The sequence below is a fragment of the Anthonomus grandis genome, chromosome 20 (genome assembly GCF_022605725.1).
Source record: "Anthonomus grandis grandis chromosome 20, icAntGran1.3, whole genome shotgun sequence".
NCBI classification, from domain to species: Eukaryota; Metazoa; Arthropoda; class Insecta; order Coleoptera; family Curculionidae; genus Anthonomus; species Anthonomus grandis.
The window spans coordinates 4,787,961-4,808,844 of record NC_065565.1 but is presented as its reverse complement, the minus strand read 5'-3'; the positions used below and the strand labels follow the sequence as shown (position 1 = coordinate 4,808,844).

The window sequence follows — 20,884 nt, the reverse complement described above, 5'->3', positions numbered from 1 at the left end:
TGCGTGGCCACGTATCCAGACGAACTGGATCCTGCATCCAACCTGTACCAGTTTTTTCAGGACTTTTATGCACTCTAGTACAAGCTTGGAGCTTACCTTTGCGGCCGTGATAGCCTTAATGGCAGCTCTGCTGTCTGAGCATATTGATACGACTGTATTGCGGTTTCCGCAGCTTAGGATTTTTTGTCCGCATTTTAATACAGCGAATACTTCGGCCTGGAAGACAGTCCACAGTCACTGGAGCCATGCAGTCACTGCCCATCAGAAGGAGAGGACATTCCTGTATGGCCCGTGACCAAATTTTTGCGTGACCGGTCTCGCCAGCACGTAGTTCGCCGAGGACGTATAGCGTGTACGCAGTCCTCATTGCCTCGAATTGCACAACGAGGTCCAGAGGCGGAAGGCTCAGCAGAGTCTCAAGCGCTCTAGTTGGCGCCGTCCGCATGGAACCCGTTATGCTGAGACATGCAAGACGTTGGACTCTGTCCAGTTGAGCACGAATTTTCGCTTTCTCCGTACATGGCCACCAAACGATAGCCCCGTATGTGAAAAGAGGTCTCACAATGCGCGAGTAGATCCAGTGGAGGATCTTAGGAGACAGACCCCAGGTATTGCCGAAAGCCCGCCTGCAGGTCCCTAGCTCGCAGATGGCCTTCTTTATTCTGGTGTCTGCATGATCGTGCCAGGAGAGTTTGGGATCCAACTTAATTTCTAGAAATCGAACTGTCCTGGAGTAATGCAGCTGCACGCCACCTAGAGATATAACAGCGGGCGTGCCAAAGTTACGTCTCCTCGTGAATAGTAGGAGCTCTGCTTTTTTGGGGTTAATCCTGAGACCCCCCGAGAGAGCTTCAATGATAAAATGCTTCCCGTCCAATGCGCCTATACAATTCGGAAAACCCCAATGGCTTTCAAAATCTTGTGCAATTTTTTCCCACGTTTCTTGCGTTGGTTGAGGAATACAATCTTTCATAAGCCTTCTGACGATAGATCGACACGTGCTGTGTACAATGTCACTCACAGTGGAATGGCCTATAGACGAAAACTATAAGAAATAGTTTTAAATGAATCTCCGGTAGCCAGGAATCTGCAAATAAAGAAAATGTCGTTCAACAAATTGTTAAAGTGTATTTTTAAAATACATATAAGCTGTATATTATTGACCTTAATATTTATAATTACTATCGTGTCTATTTGTATTTAATAATTGTTCATATTTATTTTTTTCTTACAGAAGATGCGTGTAAAAAAAGATGGGCTAATACACGAGATCAGTATTAAAAACATATGAATAAACGTAAAACAAAAAGTGGACAGGGTGCTGCTATTATAAAGAAATATAAATATGAAGAAAACTTAACATTTTTACTGTCTCATGTACAGGATCGACATACGATCACTAGTATCGAATCAGATAACGAAGATATCCAAGACATGCAAGAAACAGAAAGTCCAGCTCAGCATCCACTGATCCTAAATCAAATTCCCAGGGCACTACACAATTTACCCGTTGTAAAAACCGCAATCGTCGCATGGTTTCGCAATCCCAACCAGCTGTATCTGCTTCAAATACCCTAATGGAATATATTATAAAAAACAATGGGAAGGGAACCCAGGAAACCCATCCAATAGATGCTTTTTCAAATGGCTTAGCACCCACAATAAAAAATTTTTCTCCCTACCATCAGCACTTAGTAAAGGGAAATATATTTGTGGCAGTGCAAGAGGTAGAGTGGGCACAAATGTCAGCAGAACCTTCCTCCTACGCATCCCCAATGAATGGAACATCGACATCTAATATTTCAATGCCAGTACATACACCACTTCCGCTTGCAACACCACCAACGCCAACAGTATTGAATCATAATATTCATAATTATTTTTCACAGTTTTCTTATGATTATTAATTTATGTATATTTAAAGGATTTTATTTTCTATAAATATATCCTACTTCTAAATTTTTAAATTATTTGGTTACTTACCTAAGACAGACTGCCAATCGTTCAATGGCTGTATAGGCCTTTGAAATATTGAGTTTTGTTTGGTTAAATCCCAGAAAGTTAAAGTTAAAAAAGTTAATTTAACTTTTTCAAGTAAGATCATAAAGCATTCTTTAGACATTCTAAAATAACCATAAAATTTGCTCTCATCATCTATAAGCTCCTTATAAAGCGTTGCAAATTCTCCTTCCGACTCCCGTTTCCTCCAGGCTGGGTGTACACTCTACCTTCTTCTTGTAGTTCTTATTTGTGTTTCCAAAACTTCGTCATCAAGGGCAATTGCAATAGCTGCTAATTCAACTACTGAAAATTGCCTTACTGACATTGTCTTCAAACCACCCAACCCGAAATTAGATGAAAAAATACCTAACAATTTTTTTATCAAAAAATACAAGTGAAAGCTGACGTAGCCCGTAAATATGCCCGGTGTACTATGAATGACTGGCCCGGCCGAGACATGGAAAGAACGGCACGGTATGGGCACGGCACGGTACGGGCCCGGTCCCGACCCTGTGTAGCCTGAATCATCCTTTATTATAAGTTCTGTCGTCTATGATATCAACGAATTTAGCAACATGCTGAAAGTCACTCCTGCGTAGTCAGTGTCTGTACTTTATTCGTACTGTTTGTTGGTACTTTTGTGGTTATTATAGTTTCTAAGTTTGAGATGTGTGTAATAAGGTTTTTTTTAGAATAGTTTTACTTTTTTAAATAAGTTAATTAGGATTATCATTTTCTTTCTCCTGACTTGTCTTATTCTATTGTATATGTAGTATCAAATGACCAAATAAATCAATAATTTTGTATTAAATTTAATGGGCACTTATATCCCTAAGAAGTTCATTCATACGGACAGGAACTTTGTTTTTAAAAAAGACATTGGTGTCCCGGATTACTCGTTCACCGAGTACAATACTTGCGTTTTTGTCACACTCATGTGAAGCGGACCTTAGTCGTTTCTAACGTGCAACGATTGACAGATAGATTTCTTGCCCTTGTCACTTAACTGTCAATGTCATTAGAATGACAACATGTAGTGGAGTCTCGTAGTCCGTAGACGACCCTCGTAGTTCCATAGATGTTAAATGAATGGATACCGAGCGATTTTTGTGATTAATTAAAAGCTTTTTATTTACAGTATTAACGTCAACTGCTGCTGCATTTTATCATATTTAAATCGTACTATTATTTATTGATTTAACTCTTAAGTTGGTTTAATTGAATTTAGCGTGGCGGTCAAATGAGTACCGATGGAGAGGAGTCAACATCTCAACATAGGCGAAAGAGAAAAGTTCGCCGATTAGAGGATGACAGTCCGGCTAGTAGTACTTCCAGTGGGAGTCCCATTATCGGTGGTTCCAATCGGTTAAGGAGAAGGAACATCCTTGAATTAGAGTCAGAAAACAGTGATGATAGTTCCGAGGAGGTTGTGGTAAAAAGAAAGAAAATTGGTGTAAGTATCTTGTCTATATTGATTTATGTAGTGGCATTATACACAATGTTATTTATGTTTTGGGCAGCAATTGAGTGATCAAAGACCTGTTTATACCGCTAATTATTCAGGTGAAAATAGTCTTGTAAACTTAATAGTGTTAATCAGTCTGAAAACACTGTACATTATTGAGTTGGATTCACAATCACCCGAATATAAAACCAATATATTATTCGGGAAACTGTTTATGATTAAATTGAATATACATCACCATATTGGCCATAAAAACTATGCATGTTGTATTATATGCATTTAGAATTTTGTATACATAGTGTGTAAATGTACTGGACTAAATGAAGCTCAGAGAAAAGATGCTAATTATAATATAATACAATAATATATTACAGAATTAGTGTGATTGAGTTAACCATAATAATATATAATGTGTTGCTTGAGTTGTAATCTATTGATCTGTGGTGTCCACATAAGATTTTAATCCTAAGGCACTTTATTTGATTGCATTATTGTACTGAATCTGTGTTATTAACCCTTAAACAATCAAAAGTTGGTTAATTTGTACTTTTTTGGCTACATACACTACTTTCACTTGCTGATTCCTCATATGTTCTATCTTTATATATCAATGCTGTATCATTAGCATAGGAGTTTCAAACTTTGTATTAAGCAAGTAATTAATAAATAAATAATGATGAAGATAGTCGACACAATTCTTCTAAGTCCATAATATTCAAGGATATCCAGGAGTTTTTGATAAGCCACTGGGTCCAATGTCCATAAACACAATTTTTTTAAATTTTTCCATTGTTTCATATTATTTTAATTTTATTATATTTGTATTTTTATAGTACTCATATTTGCTTGTTTGTCGTGAGTTCAGGTCTTTTCAGTAAACTTAATATTCTCCATCGAGCAAGTTAACAGGAATTGTTGAGTTAACAACAATTTGTATAGATACATTTTTTGTTTGGAATTAAAATCACCATAATATGAGATAAATTTCATGGAAATCGGTGGAAAAATAAGGAAGTTATGGCAAATTTTCATTTTTATTTTGACATATGCTTCAAAAATATTTAACGCAGAAACTATCGTGTTAACAAACATTTTTATAGATACATTTTTTGTTTGGAAATAAAATCACTATAATATGAGCTAAATTTCATGGAAATCGGTGGAAAAATAAGGAAGTTATGGCACATTTTCATTTTTATTTTGACAAATTCTTCAAAAAAATTTAACGCAGAAACTATTCTGTTAACAAAAATTTTTATAGATACATTTTTTGTTTGGAATTAAAATCACTATAATATGAGCTAAGTTTCATGGAAATTGGTGAAAAAATAAGAAATTTATGGCACATTTTCATTTTTATTTTGACAAATTCTTCAAAAAAATTTAAAGCAGAAACTATTCTGTTAACAAAAATTTGTGTAGACACATTTTTTGTTTGGAATTAAAATCACTATAATATGAGATAAATTTCATGGAAATCGGTGGAAAAATAAGGAAGTTATGGCAAATTTTCATTTTTATTTTGACATATGCTTCAAAAATATTTAACGCAGAAACTATCGTGTTAACAAACATTTTTATAGATACATTTTTTGTTTGGAAATAAAATCACTATAATATGAGCTAAATTTCATGGAAATCGGTGGAAAAATAAGGAAGTTATGGCACATTTTCATTTTTATTTTGACAAATTCTTCAAAAAAATTTAACGCAGAAACTATTCTGTTAACAAAAATTTTTATAGATACATTTTTTGTTTGGAATTAAAATCACTATAATATGAGCTAAGTTTCATGGAAATTGGTGAAAAAATGAGAAATTTATGGCAAATTTTCATTTTTAATTTGATATATTCTTCGAAAAAATGTAACGCAGAAACTATCCTGTTAACAAAAATTTGTGTAGACACATTCTTTGTTTGGAATTAAAATCACTATAATATGAGCTAAATTTCATGGAAATCGGTGGAAAAATAAGGAAGTTATGGCAAATTTTCATTTTAATTTTGACAGATTCTTCAAAAAAATTTAACGCAGAAACTATTCTGTTAACAAAATTTTTTATAGATACATTTTTTGTTTGGAATTAAAATCACTATAATATGAGCTAAGTTTCATGGAAATTGGTGAAAAAATAAGAAATTTATGGCACATTTTCATTTTTATTTTGACAAATTCTTCAAAAAAATTTAAAGCAGAAACTATTCTGTTAACAAAAATTTGTGTAGACACATTTTTTGTTTGGAATTAAAATCACTATAATATGAGATAAATTTCATGGAAATCGGTGGAAAAATAAGGAAGTTATGGCAAATTTTCATTTTTATTTTGACATATGCTTCAAAAATATTTAACGCAGAAACTATCGTGTTAACAAACATTTTTATAGATACATTTTTTGTTTGGAAATAAAATCACTATAATATGAGCTAAATTTCATGGAAATCGGTGGAAAAATAAGGAAGTTATGGCACATTTTCATTTTTATTTTGACAAATTCTTCAAAAAAATTTAACGCAGAAACTATTCTGTTAACAAAAATTTTTATAGATACATTTTTTGTTTGGAATTAAAATCACTATAATATGAGCTAAGTTTCATGGAAATTGGTGAAAAAATGAGAAATTTATGGCAAATTTTCATTTTTAATTTGATATATTCTTCGAAAAAATGTAACGCAGAAACTATCCTGTTAACAAAAATTTGTGTAGACACATTCTTTGTTTGGAATTAAAATCACTATAATATGAGCTAAATTTCATGGAAATCGGTGGAAAAATAAGGAAGTTATGGCAAATTTTCATTTTAATTTTGACAGATTCTTCAAAAAAATTTAACGCAGAAACTATTCTGTTAACAAAATTTTTTATAGATACATTTTTTGTTTGGAATTAAAATCACTATAATATGAGATAAAAATCATGGAAATTGGTGAAAAAATAAGAAAGTTATGGCAAATTTTCATTTTTATTTCGACATATTCTTCAACAAAATTTAATGTAGAAACTATTGGGTTAACAAAAATTTTTATAGATACATTTTTTGTTTGGAATTAAAATCACTATAATATGAGATAAATTTCATGGAAATCGGTGGAAAAATAAGGAAATTATGACGGATTTTGTTTTTGGCTTATATTGACTTTTGCGAAAAATTCTTGATGTTTCTTGTATAGGAGCTTTTTTTATTTTTCATTCACTGTTTTTAGCATTTCTATACATAGCTTTAAGAGACTTTGTTTATTTATTTATGAAATGGAGCATGGTCTTCTACCTCCATATTTGCAATATTTCCTAAAAAGAAATAATGAAGTTCATAATTATTAGTCGAGGCAGTAGTATCTACAACTTTGATGTAAAATTATAAAAAAATCTTAAACCCCTTTTGATCTTGTTTGACAAGGATCTGTCATTGTACTAAAAAAAAAACATTTATTAAATTTGCATTAATTATTATGTCAGTTGCATTACAGATACAGATCCTTTAACCCTTAACTACTATCCTCCCTATAGTAAAACATTACAGCTACCCGCGGGTCAATATGACCCACTTTTTTATTTTGAAAATAAAAAACTGTTTGATCAAAATAAACTAATTTATTCATAAAAAATGATGAAATAAACATTAATAAACAAATTTTGTTGCCCAAAATATCCTAAAACTTTGGGCAGATTTTTTTTGAACATTGCTGGCAAACTGGTATTTTGCAGAAATCGCAGAAGGTGTTCGTTTTGCGGTCCTTTTTCGGTGGGCAGAAAGCACATCTCTTTCTCTTGGATGCACCCTGAGCCTGCTGAAGAGCACAATGCATTTCTATAACAACCCCAAGTATATCTGCAGTCAGTTCTCTCGACCTACGTGGTATTTTGTTGTTGTAAACTCTCGATTTCATATAGGGTTCGCATAGTTGACGACCAAGATTTTTTAGAAAATTTAATCTACAAATTTCTTTTCCTTCGGCAGCAAATTGATAGATAACTCTGGTGTTGATTGCAGAAACGTTCAAAATCATGTGAAAAATACCCATTGGCCATCGGCGTGTCCTGCGAGATGTCGAATATGTTGCACATTTCTGGTCTAGTGCGTCAACACCGGCTTTTGTATCGTTGTAAAATAACACTATATCCGGCTTTTTTGATGAGTCGTTTACAACATTCTTGTTGTGCATTGTCGACAACAATATTACGGATTTGTTTTTTTTTGGGAACGTGAGACACAATAGTGTGAGTAGAGGTAAACCCGTGTGGCTACCTGGCCACCGGGGTATAGAGGGGAACGAAGAAGCCGATCGCCTTGCAAAAAAAGGGGCTCAAACACCATACTATGGTCCAGAGCCATACTGTGGTTTAATGAAGACCCACATCACCGAAGACCTAAACAGGTGGGAAAAAGAACAATTGCTGTCGCACTGGAGAAGAGCACCAGGACTAAGACAGGCAAAAAAGTTTATAACCACTTCTAGAAAAAGAGCTGAACAGCTCCTAGACATGAACAGATCAGACATCAGAACAGCAGTCGGACTCCTAACCGGTCATTGCCCAGTGAAATATCACCTAAAGGCAATAGGTATAACAGAGGACGACCAATGTAGATTCTGCAGCAATGCCACAGAAACAGCAGAACACCTGCTCTGTGAATGCCCGACCCAACTCTGCAAGAGGCTCAAGTACCTGGAAGGGGTACAACCAACACCTCAAGAAGTGGGACAGCTACCTCCCAAAAATATAGCTTTGTACGGCAGAAGTCTAAGACTTTTTGAGACAAACTAAGACAAGTAGAGTTATGCACAAAATATCTCACAGGTAGCAGTGCTGAGCGGCGGATCAGCCGAAACGACTCCCTTCTCAATCTACAGAGGTAAACCCGAAAATGGAGGACTCTACTTCACGTTTTTTGCAAGGTAAGAATTCGGGTGGAACAAATCTTTTATTCTTCTTGACTGTGCCAACATATTTAAGCTTATGATTGAGAAGTTCACCAGTTAATTCCATTGATGTGTACCAATTATCTCCCGTTATGTTTCTATTGGTCCCATCCACAGGACCAACTAAACGAAGTACTGTTTCTGTCGGTATAGACAAGTTAGACCGATCACTGCGTTTTCCGGTGTAAATTTCAGAATTAATCATATAATGTGATTTGGAATCTGCTAAAATTTGAATCTTGATGCCGTATTTTGCCGGCTTAGCAGGCATAAGCATTCTACAATGCACAAGCATTCGGCATGTACATTCTAAAACCGCAGCGCCCTCTAAAAGGAACTAACATTTCATCTACGGTTAAGAATTCAGAGGGCGTGTAACACATTGAGTTTTCAACAAATTCATTATAAATTTGAGATATTGCAGCCAGTTTGTCGACTTTCATTCTCTCCCGCCTGGTAACCATATCGTCGAATCTTAGGCAACATAATAGGAAAGAAAAACGTGCAAGAGACATCGTACAACGAAATCTATCTCTACCTGTCCCGTCGGTAGCCCATAGAGATCGTAGATCTTCGTGTCCGGATTTAAAAGAACCCAGCAAATATAAAAGGCCTAAAAACGCCTCTATTTCAATTTTATCGGTCTCTTGAATAAAAACTGGTCGAAATAATGATCTGCTATTTTTTCGCTTCTTGAAAGTTGTATGCTGGCCTTCATACCTCTAATTTTTGCATTGGTATATTCAACAATCTTTTCAAGAATAGAGTGTGTGATGAAATGTCTCCAAGATTCCAACTCCGATGAGGGAGTTCTGGCGAGCTGGTCCTTTAAAACCAGGAAGTATTTTTATAATATTAGTACTTTTCGTTTTTCCCCTAGTCAAGGGCACCTGACTCCACTTAGTTTTATCTTTTCCATACCACAATTTTGTTTTTTTTACTATTTGTCCTTCATCTTCATATTCACTTTCCGATGATAACTCCTCTGACTGACCCAATGGTTCATCATCTGGCTGCCACTTATTTTCGCTATCGCTGTCATGTTCACTGAATTCTTCAGAATCACATTCGTCCTTATCGGTTTCGTCTCCGTTGTCAAAAATCAGGTTACATGCAATCTGTCTGTCGTCAGTAACGTTTGTGCCGCTGGTTGATGGTCCATTTGAAGTAATTCTATTTTCTTCAGGCTTATTTATAGACTCCAGATCTTCCCAGAAAGTATTTTCTGCAACTATCTCGAATAACTCGGCATCAGACAGTCCTCTTTGTGTCATAATCTAAAAACAAAACAATGTATTTGTATATTATGAAGTGTTTATCCACATAAATGTCAAAAAAATCAATAAAATATCGATCAAATCGTATAACGAAATACTTACTGTATTACTATTCCCGGGTCAATTTGACCCACTAGACCGAAAAAAAAAATGTCAACGCAACCACTAAGACACTTCCAAACTTTACTATTCGTATTAACGGTCGACAGAATGAGAATACTCCGTTCGCCGCACTTCCCTCTCCTATGAAACACTAAGCCTTGGGTCAGTTTGACCCGGCGGATAGTAGTTAAGGGTTAATAATGTTAATAATTAATATTCTTTAGTCCTATGTGCAAGCTTTATTACATTAAGTTTGCTATCACCTATTGGTCTCAACTATGGAGCTTTTATGGTATAAAATTGATTGTACATTAGAAATCGATGATGTACAACAATTTACCTTTATCTTTAGTCCCGTTTTATAAGTTGCTAAGTTCAAAATTCATGTTGAAAAAGTAGCTTTATTGTCCCAAACAGAGTTATCGACAAAGCCTCATTAAATCTAAGTCAGTAGGACTTACAATAATTTTTTTTTAAATCACACATACATACATACAGCTTTTCTTATTATCAAATTTTGTAATAAACAATTACATTACATTAAAACTCTGAATCACATTAAGCAGTATCAAAAAAAAAAAACTGTTTATTTATACAGGTCATAAATACGGACTCTGAGTATTCAAGCGAAGACAATTCCAGTCCGATTGCACACAGGCCGATGGCCTTTAGGGTCAGGATGCAACAAGTCATCGACTCAGATTCCGAAGAGTCAGAGTCTGAGGGGTCTGATATCATCATTTGTCCAAGGAGGGTGGGGGCCCTCAACTCGGCAATCTTGTCGGATTCCGATGAGTGGGAGACGGATTATTATGATTCAGAGGAGGTAATTTATTTGTTACCTTTAAACATTCAGTCATTTTTTACAATTTGTTGAGGTTTAGATCATGTAAAAGTTTTATTTTCGTCCTGACCTGGCTGTTCTTGAGTATCTTTTTGACATTTCTCGGTATTTTATTGAAAAAAATCATCCTCCCTTCTCGATATTTCCTTATTGCATTTAAAAATTGAATTCACTAGGTGCCCAAAAAGGCCGAAGAGGGTGACAACACTAAGAAATCTAAAGGAGCAGAATCTGATTCGAGTGACAGTGACGGTCAATCTGATAAGTGCCCGATCTGTCTTCTGTCATTTAAATTACAAGAGGTAAAAGTGCGTTTTGATGTCATACAGACAACAAAAAAAATTTGTTTTATCGTAGGTGGGTGTTCCTGAAAACTGTGAGCACACTTTCTGCTTGGAATGTATACAGGAGTGGTCGAAAAACATGAACACCTGTCCTGTCGACAGGAAAGAGTATCAGTAAGTTGTCTTTTCTTATTAGATTATAAATTTAAAAGGGTAATGGGTTAAAAAAAACATACATAGAGTAGAATTGATTTTTATTGTTTAAATTCAATCTCTTTGAGAACTATGGCTGATTTTTTATATTAGTTAAACGAAAAAATGTAGAGAGTGCACTATTTGCCATTTTTATTGATTCCTGCATGTACAAGGATGGCGAAACCATCGAATTTGAGGCATTTTTTGTTGTCGTACTGTGGTACATAAAGTGTCGTTTTTTTTAGCTGCATAACAGTAAAAAAATGCATAAATGGCAAATACGTGAAAAAAATACCGATAGAAAAACCTCAGGCGCAGGAAGATCCCGTTGACATCATCGAAGACCTGACCTATTGTGAAATTTGCGGAACAAATACGAACGAAGATCGTCTTCTTTTGTGTGACGGTAAGTTAGACTGAATGCAGTTAATCTCTATAATATTTTTATTTATTTATTTATTTAATGATTGAATCTCTAATAGGTTGCGACTTGGGTTTCCACCTCTATTGCCTCACCCCACCGTTGGACGAAGTACCCGAGGGTTCTTGGTACTGCACCCAATGCAGCATAAGCATCGGAAGGTTAAACAGGGAGGAGGTAGAGAGGTCCCTGATGGCGGGACGTAATATGGACGAAGATTCGACTTATAACGTTGGCGGCAGAAGTCACTTTTCTAGGTGAAGTTTTAGTATTTAATTATTTAATTTTCGTTATTATTATTATTATTGTTGTTGCCAAAGTTTGCACATTTAATTGTAAATAATTCGTTCATTTTGTTGTTAGTATTTGAGGCCTACACGCTATAATGCAAAAAACGATGAGAGGCACTTTTGTCATAGTCGGATGCCGGAAAAAGACTAAATTTGGTAGCAAATAATTTAATATTTAAATGAAAGTCATTTAAAAATTAATTTTATTTTTAGTTTTTCACATGAAAAAATCGAAAATTGGCCAAAATTTTCACTTTTTTTTTGGAGTAGGTTTTTCAAACTTTCCAGATTGTTGTAGTTTATGGTTTCCTTACTGGTAGTTTTTAAATCAACTTTCTAAGTATAATAGAACAGAATTTGTCGCCCAAAAGCAGAATTTTTAACATAAAAAAACCGAAAATTGGCCAAAATTTTCACTTTTTTTTGGAATAGATCTTTGAAACTTTCAAGATTGTTAGAGTTCATGGTTTCCTTACTGGTAGTTTTTAAATCAACTTTCTAAGTGCAATAGAACAGAATTTGTCGCCCAAAAGCAGAATTTTTAACATAAAAAAACCGAAAATTGACCCAAATTTTCACTTTTTTTTGAAGTAGATCTTTGAAACTTTCCAGATTGTTATAATTCATGGTTTCCTTACTGGTAGTTTTTAAATCAACTTTCTAAGTACAATAGAACAGAATTTGTCCCCCAAAAGCAGAATTTTTAACATAAAAAAACCGAAAATTGACCAAAATTTTCACTTTTTTTTTGGAGTAGGTCTTTGAAATTTTCCAGATTGTTGTAGTTCATGGTTTCCTTACTGGTAGTTTTTAAATTAACTTTCTAAGTACAATAGAACAGAATTTGTCGCCCAAAAGCAGAATTTTTAACATAAAAAAACCGAAAATTGGCCAAAATTTTCACTTTTTTTTGGAGTAGGTCTTTGAAACTTTCCAGATTGTTAGAGTTTATGGTTTCCTTACTGGTAGTTTTTAAATTAACTTTCTAAGTTCAATAGAACAGAATTTGTCCCCCAAAAGCAGAATTTTTAACTTAAAAAAACCGAAAATTGACCCAAATTTTCGCTTTTTTTTGGAGTAGATCTTTGAAACTTTCCAGATTGTTGTAGTTTATGGTTTCCTTACTGGTAGTTTTTAAATCAACTTTCTAAGTATAATAGAACAGAATTTGTCCCCCAAAAGCAGAATTTTTAACATAAAAAAACCGAAAATTGACCCAAATTTTCACTTTTTTTTGAAGTAGATCTTTGAAACTTTCCAGATTGTTATAATTCATGGTTTCCTTACTGGTAGTTTTTAAATCAACTTTCTAAGTACAATAGAACAGAATTTGTCCCCCAAAAGCAGAATTTTTAACATAAAAAAACCGAAAATTGACCAAAATTTTCACTTTTTTTTTGGAGTAGGTCTTTGAAATTTTCCAGATTGTTGTAGTTCATGGTTTCCTTACTGGTAGTTTTTAAATTAACTTTCTAAGTTCAATAGAACAGAATTTGTCCCCCAAAAGCAGAATTTTTAACATAAAAAAACCGAAAATTGGCCAAAATTTTCACTTTTTTTTGGAGTAGGTCTTTGAAACTTTCCAGATTGTTAGAGTTTATGGTTTCCTTACTGGTAGTTTTTAAATTAACTTTCTAAGTTCAATAGAACAGAATTTGTCCCCCAAAAGCAGAATTTTTAACTTAAAAAAACCGAAAATTGACCCAAATTTTCGCTTTTTTTTGGAGTAGGTCTTTGAAACTTTCCAGATTGTTAGAGTTTATGGTTTCCTTACTGGTAGTTTTTAAATCAACTTTCTAAGTTCAATAGAACAGAATTTGTCCCCCAAAAGCAGAATTTTTAACATAAAAAAACCGAAAATTGACCCAAATTTTTACTTTTTTTTGGAGTGGGTATTTGAAACTTTCCAGATTGTTGTAGTTTATGGTTTCCTTACTGGTAGTTTTTAAATCAACTTTCCAAGTACAATAGAACAGAATTTGTCGCCCAAAAGCAGAATTTTTAACATAAAAAAACCGAAAATTGGCCAAAATTTTCACTTTTTTTTAGAGTAGATCTTTGAAACTTTCCAGATTGTTATAATTCATGGTTTCCTTACTGGTAGTTTTTAAATCAACTTTCCAAGTACAATAGAACAGAATTTGTCGCCCAAAAGCAGAATTTTTAACATAAAAAAACCGAAAATTGACCAAAATTTTCACTTTTTTTTGGAGTAGATCTTTGAAACTTTCCAGATTGTTATAATTCATGGTTTCCTTACTGGTAGTTTTTAAATCAACTTTCCAAGTACAATAGAACAGAATTTGTCCCCCAAAAGCAGAATTTTTAACATAAAAAAACCGAAAATTGACCAAAATTTTCACTTTTTTTTGGAGTAGATCTTTGAAACTTTCCAGATTGTTATAATTCATGGTTTCCTTACTGGTAGTTTTTAAATCAACTTTCCAAGTACAATAGAACAGAATTTGTCGCCCAAAAGCAGAATTTTTAACATAAAAAAACCGAAAATTGACCCAAATTTTTACTTTTTTTTGGAGTAGGTATTTGAAACTTTCCAGATTGTTGTAGTTTATGGTTTCCTTACTGGTAGTTTTTAAATCAACTTTCTAAGTATAATAGAACAGAATTTGTCCCCCAAAAGCAGAATTTTTAACATAAAAAAACCGAAAATTGACCCAAATTTTTACTTTTTTTTGGAGTAGGTATTTGAAACTTTCCAGATTGTTGTAGTTTATGGTTTCCTTACTGGTAGTTTTTAAATCAACTTTCTAAGTATAATAGAACAGAATTTGTCCCCCAAAAGCAGAATTTTTAACATAAAAAAACCGAAAATTGGCCAAAATTTTCACTTTTTTTTAGAGTAGATCTTTGAAACTTTCCAGATTGTTATAATTCATGGTTTCCTTACTGGTAGTTTTTAAATCAACTTTCCAAGTACAATAGAACAGAATTTGTCGCCCAAAAGCAGAATTTTTAACATAAAAAAACCGAAAATTGACCAAAATTTTCACTTTTTTTTGGAGTAGATCTTTGAAACTTTCCAGATTGTTGTAGTTTATGGTTTCCTTACTGGTAGTTTTTAAATCAACTTTCTAAGTATAATAGAACAGAATTTGTCGCCCAAAAGCAGAATTTTTAACATAAAAAAACCGAAAATTGGCCAAAATTTTCACTTTTTTTTGGAGTAGATCCTTGAAACTTTCCAGATTATTATAATTCATGATTTCCTTACTGGTAGTTTTTAAATCAACTCTCTAAGTATAATAGAACAGAATTTGTCCCTCAAAAGCAGAATTTTTAACATAAAAAAAACGAAAATTGCCTTTTTTATTTTTAACAAGAAAATAAAGAGTATTCTCAATTAGTTGGGCGTAATAAAGTTTTAACCTCTTCATCTACTTAAATAAAAATGGAGAAATACAGTGGACTGTGTGGAAAAAGTAAAAAATGATGTTTCTAGAATATAGAAGTAAATCATTTAAACTCATTATAAGAAAATTTTACTTAAATCAATCAAATAGAAATAATCGTTAATAAAATAGATAATGTATTCTTCCCGGAGGAAATCAAAAATTACTTCTTCATTTTCATCATCCTGAAAGAAACAAATAATTCCTGTTATAACACTGAGAAACTAACATTTACTTGTAATAACACATTTAAACTTTAAATTCTTTAAAACAGTTCACTAAGGATCAATTTATCCGCGTCAATTCAAGAAAATGCGGTGCACACTTAGTATTAGTCCTAATATTACATTAACTACATACAATTCTTTATATTATTTATGTTCTTTTTTATTTTTTTTATTTTTTGTCCTTCAAACTTGCCACTCACTTCTAAGTCGAATATCTGAAAAACTAGTGGGAATATTTTGATGAAACAAAAAGCTTAATACTTCTCTTGACAAAAGTTCCTCAGGATTTAAATGAATCCATGAAATTTCTCAAAATATTAGGAATTTTATTATTATTTACCTTGCTGTACTCTAATATTTGTTTTTTAACGTAAAAGTTGCCTTTCGTCGTTTTTTGGAGTGTAGGTTTCATTTCTCTCCTACAGTCCAGTACAAATTAATTAATTTTTTTTTTATGTTAGTGCCTCACGTTGTTTTGTGTACCTTACTCTAGTTTTCTTAATATTGTTTGTTGTTTAAAATTTACTTAGTTAAACGATTCTCAAAAAAGTGCCTAAATTAAAACTTGTTTATATTATTATATTTTCATTATTTATTTTTTTTATTTTACACTTTTGTTGTAGTACATTTTTAGTTCACACCTCTTGGCATGTTGAACATTTATACTTTTAAATTCACCACAGATAAACTGAAGAGTATAAACAAACAAAACTGCACAAGAAACAAATGTAAAACCAAAAAAATTATCAGCAATGAATGTGGTCTTACGAGATTAACAAAAACATTCCTGATGAATTAATGCCAAATTTTATTTATGTCTGAATTTCTTTTCCCACCGTGGCGTTAGACAATTTTTAAATAATAATTTTTATAACTGACGGATGGGTCCTATCGAGTGGCCTCCAAGATCTCCGGATTTGACAGCGCCGGATTTTGTCTCATGGGGATACGTAAACGATTTTATTGTTTAGTTACCTCGGACTACACAAAAAATATGAAAGAGTAGACTTTTCAAAATTCTGTGCTTATTTTTTCTTAAGCATATTGTATTATAATGGTCGGTTGAAAATAGATACATTGTAATCTTACATTTTAAGTTTCTAAATTAATTTTGCATATTTTTTTACAGTCCGAATACGGTTAACTTTGGAATTTTTTCCTGAAAAAACTAATAATTTTCAAAATTGTTCATTAATGTTTTTAGACTATTTGAGACCTTGTGAATCGTTTGGTACCACTGGAAAAGTCGTACATCTTATAGTTTTTAAGCTACGGATTTTGAAAGTTTTTAATAAATTGTTGCATTGTCCGAAAATGGTCAACTTTGGAATTTTTTCCTGAAAAAACTAATAATTTTCAAAATTGTTCTTTAACGTTTTTAGAATATTTGAGACCTTGTGAATCATTTGGTACCACTGGAAAAGTCGTACGTCTTATAGTTTTTAAGCTACGGATTTTCAAAGTTTTTAATAAATTGTTGCATTGTCCGAAAATGGTCAACTTTGGAATTTTTTCCTGAAAAAAATAATAATTTTAAAAAATATTCTTTAACGTTTTTAGAATGTTTGGAGCTTTCTGAATCGTTTGGTACCACTGGAAAAGTCGTACCTCTTATAGTTTTTAAGCTACGGATTTTCAAAGTTTTTAATTAAATTTTGCATTTTTTTACAGTCTGAAAATGGCCAACTTTGGAATTTTTTCTTAGAAAAACTAATAATTTTCAAAATTGTTCCTTAATGTTTTTAGAGTATTTGAGACCTTCTGAATCGTTTGGTACCACTGGAAAAGTCGTACCTCTTATAGTTTCCAAGCTATGGATTTTCAAAGTTTTTAATAAATTGTTGCATTGTCCGAAAAAGGTCAACTTTGGAATTTTTTTCTGAAAAAACTAATGATTTTCAAAAATTTTCTTTAACGTTTTTAGACTATTTGAGACCTTGTGAATCGTTTGGTACCACTTGAAAAGTCGTACGTCTTATAGTTTTTAAGGTACGGAATTCTCAAAGTTTTTAATAGATTGTTGCATTGTCCGAAAGTGGTCAACTTCAAATTTTTTTCCTGAAAAAAATAATAATTTTCAAAATTGTTCCTTAATGTTTTTAGAGTATTTGAGACTTTCTGAATCGTTTGGTACCACTGGAAAAGTCGTACCTCTTATAGTTTTTAAGCTACGGAGTTTCAAAGTTTTTAATAAATTGTTGCATTGTTCGAAAGTGGTCAACTTTGGAATTTTTTCCTGAAAAAACCAATAATTTTCTCAAATGTTCTTTAACGTTTTTAGAGTATTTGAGACCTTCTGAATCGTTTGGTGCCACTGGAAAAGTCGTACCTCTTATAGTTTTTAAACTGCGGATTTTCAAAGTTCCTAATCAAATGTTGATTTTTTTTACAGTCTGAAAATGGTCAACTTTGGATTTTTTTCCTGAAAAAACTAATAATTTTCAAAAATGTTCTTTAACGTCTTTGGAATGCTTGGGACCTTCTGAATCGTTTGGTACCACTGGAAAAGCCGTACGTCTTATAGTTTTTAAGCTTCGGATTTTCAAAGTTCCAAATCAATTTTTGCATTTTTTTTATATTCTGAAAATGGTCAACTTTGGAATTTTTTCCTGTAAAAACTAATTATTTTCAAAATTGTTCTTTAACGTTTTTGGAATGTTTGGAACCTTTTGAATCGTTTGGCACCACTGAAAAAGTCGTACCTCTTATAGTTTCCAAGCTACGGATTTTCAAAGTTTCTAATAAGATGTTGCATATTTCTTTTACAGTCCGAAAATGGTCAACTTTGGAATTTTTTCCTGAAAAAACTAATGATTTTCATAATTATTCCTTAATGTTTTTAGAGTATTTGAGACCTTCTGTTTTTAGCTGTTCTACATATGAACGATAGAATAGAGAAGACTGGAGCAATATGATGCTTAAAAAAAACAATTTTAATAATTAATGTTGCTATTTTGAATGTTGTTAATTAATTTAAATGACAATTTTATTGTTACATCTTTAAATAATTGCCACAGGGGGTATAGTGTATTTATTAAAGAAAATCATACAGTTTGTTGTATAAACACGTTTTTATTGATTAGGTTGACAAAAAAACATAAGTTAACAGCAGATTCCTTTAAAAAAAATAGGTTTAAGTACAAACCAAGATATAGTTTGTACTAATAGTACTATAGTATGTTGGTAAACAATTTCATGTAGGTGTCAAATACAAAATTCAAATGGCTTAAAGTCTGCACTTCATGCCGGCCAAGGTTTTCAACTTGTAAGTCATAAAAGAACATAAATCCTGACAGCGACGATGTCATTTAATATAATTCATTTTGCCAGGCCTGCTTAGCAAATATTTTAACCTGAAGTAGGAAAATTTAACTTAACCTAATTTTTCTTATTTTTTTAATAATTTACATCTATTATCATCAATCAATTTCAACGTTCCTTTAAACTAATATTTGCGTCGAGAGGCCTAATTCCAGTAGACCTAAATGAACTTGCAACAGTTGTCATAGTGGCAGCATCAATCCAAACGATCTAGCAGTCTGAAATTGAAAGAATGGCCCGCTAGATTTCCCGATCTTACCCCTTTGGATTTTTTTTTTAAATGGGGGTTATCTAAAAACGAACGTGACTCCCTTGAAAATCTTCGTAATAGAATTGTTAACGAATGTCAGTTAATAACGTCCGAAATGTTCGCTAATGTTTTGAACAACTGAATTGTATTTTTGTATGGAGGTTAACGGAGATCAATATTTAATAAATTATGTGTCCAGATTAATTCATATTTCTTGAGAATGAATAATTGATAAAATTAAAAAAATTGGGCTGTATATAGAGAATAAAATTAGCTTTAATTCCCATTAAATATAATTTTACTAATAATATTAAATTTGATGTGTCAATATCGTCTGGTTCAATTTGGTAAACCCGTTCTTTGACATATCCCCAAAGAAAATAATCCAGCGGTGTCAAATCAGGAGTTCTAGGTGGCCATTCAATAGCACCTCGTCGATTAATCCAACCAAAAAATAATCATTTTCAAATATGTTCTTTAACGTTTTTAGAATATTTGAGACCTTCTGAATCGTTTGGTACCACTGGAAACGTCGTACGTCTTATAGTTTTTAAGCTACGGATTTTCAAAGTTTTTAATAAATTGATGCATTGTCCGAAAATGGTCAAATTCAGAATTTTTTCCTGAAAAAACTAATAATTTTCAAAATTGTTCCTTAATGTTTTTAGAGTATTTGACATCTTGTGAATCGTTTGGTACCACTGGAAAAGTCGTACCTCTTATAGTTTTTAAGCTACGGATTTTCAAAGTTTTTAATTAAATTTTGCATTTTTTTTACAGTCTGAAAATGGCCAACTTTGGAATTTTTTCTTAGAAAAACTAATAATTTTCAAAATTGTTCCTTAATGTTTTTAGAGTATTTGAGACCTTCTGAATCGTTTGGTACCACTGGAAAAGTCGTATGTCTTATAGTTTTTAAGCTACGGATTTTCAAAGTTTTTAAGAAATTGTTGCTGAATGTCCAAAAGTGGTCAACTTCAGAATTTTTTCCTGAAAAAAATAATAATTTTCAAAATTGTTCCTTAATGTTTTTAGAGTGTTTGAGACCTTCTGAATCGTTTGGTACCACTGGAAAAGTCGTACCTTTTATAGTTTTTAAGCTACGGATTTTCAAAGTTTTTTTATAAATTGTTGCATTGTCCGAAAATGGTCAACTTTGGAATTTTTTCCTGAAAAAACTAATAATTTTCAAAAATGTTCTTTGACGTTTTTAGAATATTTGGAACCTTCTGAATCGGTTGGTACCACTGGAAAAGTCGTACATCTTATAGTTTTTAAGCTACGGAGTTTCAAAGTTTTTAATAAATTGTTGCATTGTCAGAAAGTGGTCAACTTCAGAATTTTTTCCTGAAAAACCTAATAATTTTCAAAAATGTTCTTTGACGTTTTTAGAATATTTGGAACCTTCTGAATCGTTTGGTACCACTGGAAAAGTCGTACCTTTTATAGTTTTTAAGCTACGGATTTTCAAAGTTTTTTTATAAATTGTTGCATTGTCCGAAAGTGGTCAACTTCAGAATTTTTTCCTGAAAAAAATAATAATTTTCAAAAATGTTCTTTAACGTTTTTAGAATATTTGGAACCTTGTGAATCGTTTGGTACCATTGGAAAAGTCGTATCTCTTATAGTTTTTAAGCTACGGATTTTCAAAGTTTTTAATAAATTGTTGCATTGTCCGAAAGTGGTCAACTTCAAATTTTTTTCCTGAAAAAAATAATAACTTTCAAAATTGTTCCTTAATGTTTTTAGAGTATTTAAGACCTTCTGAATCGTTTGGTACCACTGGAAACGTCGTACGTCTTATAGTTTTTAAGTTACGGATTTTCAAAGTTTTTAATAAATTGTTGCATTGTCCGAAAGTGGTCAAATTCAGA

The 20,884-nt window shown here is 32.4% G+C and overlaps 1 protein-coding gene across 1 annotated transcript in view; it reads left to right on the top strand.

The window, feature by feature from the left end:
• Positions 1-3,033: 3,033 nt before the first annotated feature.
• Positions 3,034-20,884, top strand: part of LOC126747991 (PHD and RING finger domain-containing protein 1-like) — a 44,961-nt gene continuing 27,110 nt past the window's right edge. The window contains exons 1-6 of the mRNA XM_050456981.1: positions 3,034-3,454; positions 10,367-10,594; positions 10,789-10,914; positions 10,970-11,070; positions 11,337-11,497; positions 11,574-11,769. Coding sequence (XP_050312938.1) covers positions 3,242-3,454; positions 10,367-10,594; positions 10,789-10,914; positions 10,970-11,070; positions 11,337-11,497; positions 11,574-11,769 — 1,025 coding nt within the window. The 5' untranslated portion in view covers positions 3,034-3,241. The remainder of the gene's footprint in view (positions 3,455-10,366; positions 10,595-10,788; positions 10,915-10,969; positions 11,071-11,336; positions 11,498-11,573; positions 11,770-20,884) is intronic.